General features: G+C 36.5%; 2 protein-coding genes across 8 annotated transcripts; one reads left to right on the top strand and one right to left on the bottom strand.

The window, feature by feature from the left end:
- Positions 1–4: 4 nt before the first annotated feature.
- On the bottom strand, positions 5–2,890 carry LOC131020288 (protein transport protein sec31-like). 4 transcript variants are annotated; one of them, XM_057949012.1, is made up of 4 exons: positions 2,712–2,890; positions 1,166–2,054; positions 835–1,038; positions 5–570 (listed from the first exon to the last, which is right to left on the bottom strand). In XM_057949012.1, the coding sequence occupies exons 2-4, from the start codon at positions 2,040–2,042 to the stop codon at positions 5–7; spliced, it is 1,647 nt and encodes a 548-aa protein (XP_057804995.1). In that variant the 5' UTR covers positions 2,043–2,054; positions 2,712–2,890. The 4 variants fall into 4 exon arrangements, with proteins under 4 accessions (XP_057804995.1, XP_057804994.1, XP_057804992.1 ...); XM_057949011.1 differs by having other exon boundaries at positions 1,166–2,044; XM_057949009.1 differs by having other exon boundaries at positions 1,166–2,137; positions 2,712–2,889.
- Positions 2,891–7,787: 4,897 nt separating this feature from the next.
- On the top strand, positions 7,788–11,084 carry LOC131020313 (protein SPIRAL1-like 1). 4 transcript variants are annotated; one of them, XM_057949048.1, is made up of 4 exons: positions 7,793–8,066; positions 8,156–8,218; positions 8,789–9,101; positions 10,774–11,084. In XM_057949048.1, the coding sequence occupies exons 3-4, from the start codon at positions 8,823–8,825 to the stop codon at positions 10,852–10,854; spliced, it is 360 nt and encodes a 119-aa protein (XP_057805031.1). In that variant the 5' UTR covers positions 7,793–8,066; positions 8,156–8,218; positions 8,789–8,822; the 3' UTR covers positions 10,855–11,084. The 4 variants fall into 4 exon arrangements, with proteins under 4 accessions (XP_057805030.1, XP_057805031.1, XP_057805034.1 ...); XM_057949047.1 differs by lacking the exon at positions 8,156–8,218 and having other exon boundaries at positions 7,788–8,066; XM_057949051.1 differs by lacking the exon at positions 8,156–8,218 and having other exon boundaries at positions 7,805–8,066; positions 8,818–9,101.
- The last annotated feature ends 1,683 nt before the right edge of the window (positions 11,085–12,767 follow it).

Below are 12,767 nucleotides of genomic sequence, written 5' to 3'. Positions count from 1 at the left end.
ATAATTACTTGAAGAATCTTTTGATTGGCGTGCAGTACAAGTGCCACTGCTGACAGTTTTTTCGACCTCTATGGCTTCTATCAGAAAATTCAGCTACAACCACAGTTGGAATATCCAATTTATCAGCTTGCATCGCACTTCTTGGTGATCCAATCACGGACTCAGGGAGCAGGTGCTTATTAGACTCTGATAGACTCTTACGACTGCCTTCTGACCCAACAGCATGCCCCTTCTCAGCATCATATTTTGTAGTTACATCACTCATAGATGGGAGGCTGACATCCCCAAGATTTTCTTCCTCATTTTCGGAAGTACTGTTGGAAGAAAAACCCTGTAAGATTTTGGAAGGATTTGCATCTTTCATGAGCTGACAAGAAAGTTCCCCAGAACCAGGTTCTGGATGAACAACTGGTCCCCCAGATTGGCCAAAATAGATATTCTCAGAAGCTGGCTCCTTTATGCTAGCATCCAAGGAGAGTTCATTTTGTCCATTTCCTGTCTTGTCTGAGTCAGCTCTAGGAAATACCTTCATGGTGATGGGGACATTACAATCAGATGCAACTCCAGAGCCTGCAGACAAATATTAGATGAAGTGAGTCAAAATGAACAACGCAATAATTTAAGATACAGAAAGAACAGCCAATTAGCAGGTTAGATTGCCAAGAATTTCAAGAAATCAGTAGTGCATGCCAAACACCAGCTTAAAAAGACTGATGAAATGACCAAGTAAGGTACATGCAGTTTTTGTGATTGTGTGAAGAAGGAAAACAGGTAAAAATGGCACGAAGATCCTGTCAGTCATCAGGACCATAAAAAAACAGCAGGTAGATATACCTCCTTCTTTGGCTTGTGCTACTGAGGCTTCAGCAGACAATAGATTTACACATACTGAAATTTCAGAAAGTCTTTGTCCTCCATTATCCTGCAGAGGTTGTAGTTTCTCTGCTGTATAATCTTCTTGAGACCTTGAACCACACTCATCATTTGAATTAACATATGAGCAATTCTTTTTCTCCTCATCAGGGTAAGTGATATCATCTAAAAGCCAATATAGAAAGTAAATATTACTGCATAGGCCATTTGTGTTCATTACTAGAGTTAATCACATTACTGCATAAACAATACATGGCATATTGCCAACTATCTAGCAGAGCATTAGGCTAACCTTCCATATCCATGTCGGAATCAGTGGGGGAATGAGCAGCCTCAGCATCCAGTGATCCCACTTTGAATCCACTTTCAGTGTGTTGAATCTGAACCTGCACATGTACACTTCGATCATGCATGGGCTTCCCAGGAGGCGAACATTCTAACTCCAAATTTTCCTCATCTGGTAGTCCCTTCCAGCTCTGATTTTCTTCTTTCATTGATAGAATATCCGATGATGGTGAAGATGGTGGAAGAGGTGGGACTCTAGGGGGCGAAGGGGGAAGAGGTGGAGGTGGAGGGGGAGGCAGCACTGGCGCCATTGATTGTTGATAGGAATTTTCTGGCATTGGGATCACAGAGGACCCACATGGATCAGACGTCGAAACATTAGAACTAGATGAGTAAGGTGGCGGCGGGGGTGGGGGAGCATGAGAAGGATGCCCTCTTTCTAGAGTATGCCCCTGTGAAGAAGGCAATTGATAGGCACTCTGGCCTTGAAGAGGTGGTGGTGGTGGTGGTGGAGGAAGTTGATGTATATTTTGACTCCAGGGCAAAAGCTGTTGCTCAATAGTTGGATAGGAATGAGAGATTTGGTTGCTTATCTGCAGAGGTCTTGGATGATGTGCATAAGATTGAGCAGAACTCATTCCACCTGACATAACTGGAGCAGGTCGACCATGGTGTAGAACACTTGTCATGACATGCTGATACGCAACAGCACCAGGTCTTGGATGAAAAGATGGGTGCCCCTGTTGAATAACTTGTGGTTGTGGAGGGAGTGGGCCATAATGGGACGTAGGAGGAGCAGTGGTTGCAGGGTGTTGCTGAAATGCAGGAGGGCGTGCATAAGGATCCTGCCGCACCTGAATATTGTAATTCCCTTGACCATGCATCCCTGCACCAAACTAAACCAGTAATCAAACAGGTTTACGTTCACACCACCCTCCACATCATGTTCAGTGTTCGATAATGCTTCTCAAGAATAACTCTGAAACAAAAAACAAGTAAACAGTTCTCAAATTGAATAAAATTGTCACTAAACTGAAGGAGGCCAATGTAATGATAAATAAATTGAGATAACAAGAAGGGGAAATTGGTAAATAACATGGCAGTGATAAAGCCTTTTAAAGTAAGCATAACGGACTTTCTCCAGTGTAGCCAATTTAGCTTAAATAACATCATTACTCACACTGTGCCTACTTCTGGCAGCATAAATTTCGAGCACCATATTCTTACAAGAATAAAAACAATGAAACTACAATATCCGAAATCAATTATGCCAACTTAGAGAGCGACGAATAAGCAGAAACCATCCGTGATTCCATCAAATGCCAATCAAAATTCAAAATTGTTGCATTCTCTGTTCCGTCTCAAAACAATGGGGATAAGCAACAGATTCAGGATTCAATTGAGAACAATCCCATATAACAAGAGTACCAGAAACCAGCGTCTCCAGCAACCCCGGACTAAAATCTACGATGCATATCTGATTTCGATCAATTTCCATCTCAAAAAATAAGTAAAAACCCAACGATTCAAGCAGGAAAAGCTTAAATCCTTACGAGTTATGGGGGAGGCAAACTCGCTGAAATTCTGAGAGAAGAAGAGTCGAAATATCGAAGGAGAATCCGATGCAATGAAGCAAAAGGGAGAGCTGAAAACCCTAATGGAAGTAGCTTCTCTATCTAATGCGTTTTACAGTTAATTTGATTCTAAAGGTTCATTCTCTATTTCTCCCTTTTTCTGTTTCTGGATTTTTACTTTTATTTTTCATTTCCGAAATTAATAAACTAATTGGTATCTGATTTTTTTATTTTTTTGACTTCGTAGCTGAAGTTTTGAGAAAGTATTTTCTTAGTCCCAATTTGCAACCAAATATTCTTCTCATCTAGGAAATAATTTTCTACTACGTTTCCAAAAAAAAAATCTACCTATTTTTGAATTATATTTTATTGTTTTAAAAAAACCTCATTTATTTTCATTTTTTACATTTTTATGATTTTTAATATTAATCACAAAATATTTTACTACTTCTAATACACTCAATAACATTTTTCTTAAAATTTGTGTCACTTTCTCTAATGAAATTCTTTCATGAACGAAAAGAGTACAAAGTATCCCCTTAATTTCACTTTTTAATTCTTTTATGCCACATTTTGTTGTAATAATACTTATTATTATGGGATTGTCTCTTGTACACTCGAGCGCACAGTGAGAACCGCCCATGTTAACAATAAATAGATTAATAATAATTAATAAAGTATTAATGTTATTTAATTTCAAATATAGTTTAAATTTTTGTAGTTATTCTTATTTTAAGAAAGAGCTCGCAGCGAGGAAGAGCTCACATAAATTTGTCTATTATTGTAATATAACTTGTTATAAATTATTTGTCCTTATTTATTTTTTAATTAAAAAAAGAAAAAGAAAATAAAAAAAATATTAACACTTGTAAAGTGCTAGCTTAAATTGTTTTTTTTTTAATCTTAATTATAAGATAATCAATTACATATACTAAAGAATGAAAATGTAGAACTAACTTTAGACTTAATGAAATGCAAAAAAAAGAAGAAGAATTAGACTTAATCAATCAGATAATCAACCATGGTAAACAAGTAATATTAATAAAAATGAAAATTTAAAGATAGTTTTATAATTGATAAACAATTAATATATGAAACTGATAGATTTAAATTAAAACAAAAAAGATTGGAAGATAAAAGAATGAATACAAATTGCATCGATATGGAATTTATATATGTGAATGTGCCTAAGAATTCAGAAGAACCACGAGAGTTTGAAAAAAGACACGAGACCTAAGACCTTCAAGCCCATTGGAAATCATAATTATAGGAAGCATACTCATGAGAAAATCGAACTACAAAAATTGATATATACTAGTATATAGTGTCATAATTTAAAACATCTTTTTTCTTTAATATTCCACCATGACAAGCTGATGCTTCGACTTGTGTTGTGGTTGTCACACTTCATATCAAACTCTATATTATTATTGGTATTCCATAATCCATTCTGAATGGTTTATTCAATAATACAAGTATATCAAGGAAAATTCAATTAAAATTTATGTATGTTACACAATCAACAATATGTGATTTTAATGGATAAATATGGTGGGACCTTTTTGGGTGGGAAATTTGCCAAATATGGATGTACTCGACTTATATAGAGAGAGAAATATATAATGAAACAATAGGGCCGGATGGCCCTATTGGTGATTGAAACTTAAATTTTGTCCACAAAATTTAAAACATCAATATTTGGTCATCTTTTATGTGCTCTACCTAATTTACCCTTTAACCCAATAGATCCAACAACTTTCTTTGACCCGGATCCAGATTTAGGGATTAACCCATGTCTTGTCTACCCCCAGACCCCCGACCCCACCCACCCCCCCTACCACCCACCCCAAGCCAAAAAAAAATTTTTTTTTTTTACTTCCCCTGCCTTGTCTACCCCCCAGACCCCCAACCCCCACCCACCCCCCACCCACCCATCCCCCCACCACCCACCCCATGCCAATAAATTTTTTTTTTTACTCCCACTGCCCTGCCTACCCCCTGACCCCCGACCCTACCCCCCCACCCACCCCCAAGCCAAAAGGAACTTTTTAAACACTTCCCCTAGGGTTTAGATATTTCATTTAGGGTTTAGATTATCCATTTAGGGTTTAGATGTTCCATTTAGGGTTTAGATTATCCATTTAGGGTTTAAATATTCCATTTAGGGTTTAGATGATGCTGTTGTTTCTATATTTGTTCTGCATGTTTGGCACTTATGGCACTATTAGTGCCATAAGTGCTAAAAAGACCATTTTACTTTATTTTATTTTGGATTTTCGTTGGCACTTATGGCACTATTAGTGCCATAAGTGCCATAAAATAAAATAATAAATTTTTTTGGCTTGGGGGTGGGTGGGGTCGGGGGTCTGGGGGGTAGACAGGGCAGGGGGAGTAAAAAAAAATTTCGTTGGCACTTATGGCACTATTAGTGTTATAAGTGCCATAAAATAAAATAATAAAGTAAAAGTTTTTGGCTTGGGGGTGGGTGGGGTCGGGGGTCTGGGGGGTAGACAGGGCAGGGGGAGTAAAAATAAAATTTCGTTGGCACTTATGGCACTTATAAGTGCCATAAGTGCCTAACCCGACCCGCGTGCCTGATCCTACCCGGCACGCAACCCGCGCTCCTGACCCTACCCAGTTCGCCCAATTAAGGGCAAAAACGTCCCAAAGCTATAAAAATGGCCAAAATTTGTGTTTTTTCAATGTGTGGCCATAAATTGTGTTTTATGCTTCATTTTGGCTACTTCAAAATTTTACTCATATATAATTCTAACTAATTTGTTTGAGCGTGTGATTGTCAAAGTCCATGAATTTTTGAGTTTTTAATTTGCTGTAGTTTGATATCATGGTTTCAGAATATTAAAAAATAAAATAAAAGGAATACATGCTAGAGTCTTAGGAGGTGATTGGTATGATGGAATGGAGGTGGGAATGGAATGGTGATTCCTACCTCCATTCCATTCATATGCTTGGTATACTTTTATTTTAGGAATCATCATTCTTAAGGGAATCACCATTCCTTTACATATAGGAATCATCATTCCTTCCCTCCCACATGGTATTACCCATTTCATTCCATTCCATTCCATTTCTAATTCACCTAAATTTAGGTTTTGACAAAATTATCCTTATATATTTTGCACCCCCACCCCACCCCACCCCTACTTACACCCCTTCCACCCCACCCCACCCCACCCCACCCCACCCCCTCTACCTAAAAAAAATATTTTTATTTTAAAAAAAAAAATTCTCGCCATTCCACCCTCCAATTTTTTTTTTTTTAAGTTTTCCCGTCACCCCCACACCTCACCCACCTTTCCCTTTCCCCCCAATTTTTTTTTTGTTTTTCTCCCCACCCCAACCCACCCACCCCCACCCTCCAATTTTTTTTTTTTTTTAAATTTCTCCCCACCCCCACAATTTTTTTTAAAAAAATTTTACTCGCCACCCACACCCACACCCACACCCACACCCATCCATCATAATGCAGAAATGACACGAAGACACATGTCTCATTGGTATTGCAACTCAAGATCCAGTTCTTAGGGAAACGTTTGCTGGTGAACCTGAACATGCAATAAAATAAATGGAGTTCTCAATTTCAAAGTGAACTACCGTTGTGCCGCACACCCATATTCTAGAATCTGAACTTTCAAAGTGAAACCCTAGAGAACTACTCCTTCTCCGCTCCGGCCTCCCCTCCGTCGCCACGCCAGAAGACCGGCGCCATCTCGCCAGGTCCACGCAACAGCAGTAGCCCAGCCCACGACCTGCGTCCTCCCGTCATTTGCCAGCAGACCGCCGTCTTACAGCAGCAGCAAGCAGCACCCTATCGGCGAGTCGGCGACGATGACTCCTCCGCAACAGCAGCAGCCCGCGATCTGCGTCGTCACGTCCACGCAGTAACATTCTTGTTTTAAGAATGAATTGTTAATATATGTTTTTCTTGTTTTATGAATTGACTGATATGTGTGAAATTGAATCGCTGATGTTTATGGATTTTTTTCTCATCAGATTTCGAGATGTGAGGCAGCAACATGTTTTTCTTGTTCTTTTCGCTTTTTTTGTAATTATTTGAAATGAGTCAAATGACAGTAGCATGTGTTTTATGATTTGAAAAATAGAAAATTCAGTTTTTATAAATCGGGTCGGTTCGGTTCGGTTTTGAACCGATGTTCAGCCATATTTGTGGGAAAAACCAAAATTTGAAAATTTATTATTGTTTTAAACCAAATTTACCCTAAATATACAAAAATTTGGGGGAAGGGGGTTGGGGGTGGCAAGAAAAATTTGATAAAAAGATAGGGGGGGGGGTTGTGGGTGGCAAGAAAAACTTAATTTTTTTGGGGGGTGCATGTTTTTGTGTAGTAATATGCATGGAAAATACGTCAATTTTTTTTAAAATATAATTTTATTAATATTCAATTTTTTTTTTCTTTCCGATTTTACTCCAGTGCAAATTTTGGTTTGTCCCTACAAATATAACACAAAATAGAGATGAGAGATGCAAAATAATGCCAATTTGATAAATCTATACTATATTAAAAATGGAGTTCTCAATTTCAAATTGATTTCAAACAAAATTGAGCGGCAAATTTGTGATTATAATAAAATTATTAATGTGAATTATTCTTTATTTTTTCATATTAAACTAAAATATTTATCTTAAATTACAATATTTTTTTATTATATTTAGAATTTTTATATAAAAATCAAATTAATATAAATTTTATATATAATAAAATATATAAAAAAAATTCGTGCATTGCACGAGTGCAAATGCTAGTTATGATGTAAATGTTAATTTAGTAAAACAAAATAATTTCATTCCATTCCTAGAATTTATTTTTAGATACCAATCATAGGAATGGAATCAAACAAGGAATTACAATTCCATTCCTCTTGTATTCCTTATGCATACCAAGCAAAGGAATCATCAAGGTTTGCCATTCCTTTCCCCCCTTCATTCCATTCCTAACCTCATTCCATTCCACCCTCATTCCATTCCATCATACCAATCATCTCCTTAGTGTCTTACTTACATAGTTAGTTACATGGCTTCCACTTATCCATCAACTTCAACTACGATATTTATAATATTCATACACAAATATACTATTTATTTATTTTTTTAGAGCTGACAAACAACATTAGCTAAACGGAGTAAAATAAATAAATAAAACTGAAAATATACTACTCCTAATTTGTAATTCAAAATCAGACGTCATTATAATTTTGCATCTACATATATACAGTGGCAGTAGTATTCTTCACTCTCCCCACTTGCTATCTTCTCTCCGCAGATCAGATCTGATCCGATCCCTCACAACACAGGTAACGCCATTCCTCTCTGTCTCTTGATTTATTGCCGAAGCTTTTGAATGATGGCAGAATTGTGATTGTTTCCGTTGTTTTTCATTCAGATCTGTCGTTTTAGTTCGTAGAAAACTATTATTTGTGCTGCTGATAAACGGATGTCCACATCGGTCTATCATTTTCATTTCCATTTCCATTTCCATTATATATGTTCTTAATTTCGTCATTATTTCGTTTGTTGCTTTTAAAATTATAGTCAGCAGTATTCTGTCACTTGCGATCAGTCATTGGATATACGAGAGGAGCTGTTTCTTATGTAATTCAGAATAAATTCATTTTTTTTTTTACGATTTGTTTTATTTTTATCGAATGCTGGGGGAAATTGTGTAGTTAAGTGGAAAATGTAGTTTGTGTGTGTGTGAGTGGAGACGGAGAGACTCAATATTTGAACCCAAAGCTTGAAGCGTTAGAATTCAAATCAGATCTAATTTATAATTTGAACTATATTCTCATCAAAAAGGAAAATTAACATTGAAGAAGATAAACACCATGATTTTGCTGATCCAAGCATGTTGAATTAATGTCACCACATAATCTTTTGGTGTAATCTCATAAGAAATTATTTTTTATCCCATTCAACTAACCAAAGCATGATATCATTCATATCATTTTATGTAATATGTGCATTATAGTAGAACGTTACTGTCTGGTTTGATTTCTTAGACTAAATCTGGCTGTAGTGAAGGAAGTTGAATTCCAATCTTCACAGAGGAAATGGGTCGTGGAGTTAGCAGTGGTGGAGGGCAGAGTTCTCTGGGCTACCTTTTTGGAAGTGGGGAAGCACCTGCTCCAAAACCTGCCACGAACAATGGGCAGGCACCTGTTGAGAAGCCAGCCCCAGTTACTCGTGTGATACCAGAGAAGCAGCCTTCTGCTGCACCATCTTCTGCACCATCTGGTGACGCTCCAAAGCAGATTCCTGCTGGTATCCAGGGAAATCAGAAGAATAACTATTACCGTGCTGATGGCCAGAACACTGGGAACTTCCTCACGGTATGCATGAAATCTTTTTGGCAAAATACAGTAGCTGCTTTCTGATAGTTATTATATTTCCTATTGTTATCCTTAAGCAAAAGCTCCTGGTAACTGGTGAATTAGGTGCTCAACTGCTTTCCTTGTTAATCGAATTCTTACTATTTGCAGGCTTGTATGAACTGTCCGTGCTATGTTCAAGTTATTGTTTTTTGGTTGTAGAAAGTTTTAAATAAAAAAATGATTATGAAGAATTTGCTAGTAATGTACTAGGATAAGGTGTTTGGAATGCATAAGAAATAAATTTCCGGGTGGTGGCAGAGTTTTAATTGGTAAATGAGAACTTCAGTAGGCATGTTAGATAAATATCTAATTTGGTTACACGCTTTCAGATAGAATGAAAAGTATGATTTTCAAAATTAAGTGCAGGCTTTTGAAAAAAGAGTTAGGCCGTGGAAGTAGGCTATGATGCTGAAGTTGAAGATAAATTTTCTTTAATGTTTTCTCAGATTATTTAAGAATACTAATAAAATGAACTCAATATAAAACTAACAATGAAAAGGTGTTTTTGAAAAATGGAAACAAGTAAAGCTTTAGCTCTTGTCACTGTAGTAAGTCCTTTTGAAGTTTCCGTCTCCCAAAATATTTTCTGTTCCCAGAAATTTCTCGATCATTTGAAAAGTTTTAGTTTGCTTCTTGTATTTCCACCCTAGACAAGGTGGCGTTTGTGCAGTAAGTACTAGACAACTAGAACATGGGTCATGACTCTAGGAGAATGCTTTGTTTAAGATTGTGCGCTCTTATTAGTTGTTACTATTATTGGATTCAGATTGTGAAAAACCCAGCTTGTTAGCTTTCTTAAGGCGAAGTAATTGAATTAAATTCTTTGGGTCGAGTGCATAATTGCATATATTAGGTCCCAATAAAGGGGGGCTTCACTGGCTACTTAGTACTTACATTGTATTCTAATTGTCATTATTGTGTTCACATGTAGGGGTGTAAACAAACCAAGCCGCTCGCGAACTATTCGGAGCTCGGCTCAAAAAAAACTCGTTCAAATTCGTTTAGAGAAGCTCGATAAATAAACAAACCAAACTTGAGCTTAGTAGTATTCGGCTCGTTAGCTCGTGAACATGTTCGTCAAGTGATTCAGCTTGAAAAATATAAATTATTAGTATATACAACTTATATTTATCCACTAAAATTAATAATAATTGTATTAAATCTTTAATTAATTTTATTTGTCATGAGAAAATAATTAATATATTTAATATTTTCAATAAAATAATTTATTTTTAAAATAAAATAATCAATATTTTGAATATAAATATAAATTTAGAAAGTTCGTATAGGCTCGTGAGCCGCTAGCGAGCCTCAAAGTATTCGGTAAGTAAAGTTCGGGATTCGATTCGATACTAAACAAACCAAACTTGAGCACACCACTATTCGGTTCGGCTCGGTTCGATTACACCCCTGTTCACATGATATTGTTTATAGCAGTCATATTTGTGTTTATTTGCTTAGTTTGATGTTACCAGTGTTCTGTCTGTTTCAAATTTTTATATACACTTTGGGTTTTCTCATTTCTCCAATCAATTATGTTTTGAAACTTTGAGATTTATCGCATTATGCCCGTATACTTGATCTATCACATTTTCTTACCCACCAATAACATTGGGATAAAATCTTTCAGGATCGACCTTCTACTAAAGTCCATGCGGCCCCAGGTGGTGGATCTTCCTTGGGATACCTCTTTGGAGGTGGCAGCAACTAGTGCATTTGGTTCATCAAATTCAACAACGAGATTGTTGTCTACTGTGTCTAGGCCCCATTCAAAATGGGGGCTAACAATATGTTCCATCTTCAGTTCTTGAGACATTGTGAATTGTACTATGGTTTACCTTTCTTGTGTCGTAAATCGTGCTTGCTTAAAGTTACATGGTATGCCTTAGATGATGTTTCGAGCTGTTGTTGAAGCTAATGGCAAAATAGTGTTTCTGCTCTCTCCCTACTATCAATATCAGCTATGTGATGGGTCATGTGTGCTTGTTCATATAGCTCTCTCTCACGCTCATTTTGTTTCGTTATTTTACGGATCGATTCATCAAGAAATTGCAATGGGCCGATCATTCATATGAACTATCGCACCTAGTTAAGAAGATCTTTGGCCTTAGGCATTAATCCTTTATTGCTTGGCCAACACACGCACACTTAAGTATTGGAGTTTTGCTTATACTTCTGATTGTTTACTTTATGTTCGGTTCAAATTCAATAATTAAGTTCTTAAAACTTGTAATTCTGTATTTTTTTTATTCGGTCCAATTATAGGTAACGGTTGGAGATGATAATTACTCCTATAATTCAAATATTTACTGATCTAAGTGAAGGATAGTAGATTCCCTTCGTTTTTGCTCTGCATCTCTATGAACATTTCTAAATGTATAAACCTTGTAAATGCAATCCCTAATCTGAAAATAAAAGAATTATGAAAGCCTAGCCAATGAATCTAATACTCCCTCCTACCTCAAAAAGTTTGTCCAAAATTTCTATTTGGAGTGTCCCAAAAAATTTACGACAACATTATTCTCTACTTTTATACATGATCTCACTATCAACTTTACATTTATAACTCTTTAAACACTATTTTTTGTACATGATCCCACCATTAAATAACTTTTATTTGTAAACCCTGTGTCGTTTCCCTTGGGATGAACTTCTTAGGGGTAGAGGAAGTGCATACTTTAGACTTTGGCTAACAAGATTGATGTTACGAGACTTATTTATTTAATTTGATTTTTTTAATACAGTATAGACTTTGTAAATCACAATAAGCATTGATAAGTCCGTAAATTACAATCGTCGATTTAAAACAAGATGGTTCACCTGTTGTGTGCGAAGGATCGGTAAAATAATAAAAGCAGTGAGAGAAGTGTTGTATTGCCGATAACGTAGTATTACAAGGAAAAATGCGTTCCCTATTTATAGAAGTTTACAAGAAGGGTAAATAAGTCAATTCATATTCGGTACGAGCCCTAGGTTGGTTAAGAAGATTCTTCAACCAAAGTGGTCAGTAATTCGTACGTCCTCAGCCCTGATCCAGCACAGAAACTTTTTAGCTCTGGGTTTTCCTCCGTGGACACGTTAGCCCGGTCCGATGTAGCGGGTTATCTCTTCCCTGTTTTGTCACAGCTCTGACATTCATGTTGTGCTCTTCTGGTCGGGACAGCTCTGGCTCTTCCTGTGGTAAAATTCCTTTGCTCGGGCTTAGAAGCTTCTACTGTGCGGATTTTTCATAAAGGATATCGTTCAGAGTCTTCTTCGCTCTTTTGGTTCCAGGGCTGGAATCACCATTGCTGTTGGATCCGCATTATGCATATTTCACTCCTCATCAAGCATATATATATATATGTGCGTGTGCGTGTGTGTGTGTGTGTGAGAGAGAGAGAGAGAGAGGAAAACTATAAGCATATATTAGGAATTAGAAACTTCCATATTGAATAATATTATCTCTGTCCACTGAACTTGACATAGAATTTATTTTGAATTTTCCCATTTATAGTGGCCCATTCTTAAAATGAAAATAAATTAAGGTCATAATCAAGTAAGATCATTTACTTCATTTTCTATTTTTTTTGATAAATTAACAGTATTAAATAAAAAAAATTAAAGACTGCGTTACAAGGGACT

This window comes from Salvia miltiorrhiza, chromosome 4 (assembly GCF_028751815.1).
Source record: "Salvia miltiorrhiza cultivar Shanhuang (shh) chromosome 4, IMPLAD_Smil_shh, whole genome shotgun sequence".
Classification (NCBI taxonomy): Eukaryota; Viridiplantae; Streptophyta; class Magnoliopsida; order Lamiales; family Lamiaceae; genus Salvia; species Salvia miltiorrhiza.
This window is presented reverse-complemented; position numbering and strand designations above follow the sequence as displayed.

Bases quoted from the DNA above. Each gene is read 5' to 3' on its own strand.
- LOC131020288 (XM_057949012.1), bottom strand. From the start codon at position 2,042: ATGCATGGTCAAGGGAATTACAATATTCAGGTGCGGCAGGATCCTTAT. The intron at 1,039-1,165 runs GTTAGCCTAATG...ATTGGCTTTTAG, and splicing joins TTCCGACATGGATATGGAAG to ATGATATCACTTACCCTGAT. The intron at 571-834 runs GTATATCTACCT...ATTTGTCTGCAG, and splicing joins AGCACAAGCCAAAGAAGGAG to GCTCTGGAGTTGCATCTGAT.
- LOC131020313 (XM_057949047.1), top strand. From the start codon at position 8,823: ATGGGTCGTGGAGTTAGCAGTGGTGGAGGGCAGAGTTCTCTGGGCTAC. The intron at 9,102-10,773 runs GTATGCATGAAA...AAAATCTTTCAG, and splicing joins ACACTGGGAACTTCCTCACG to GATCGACCTTCTACTAAAGT.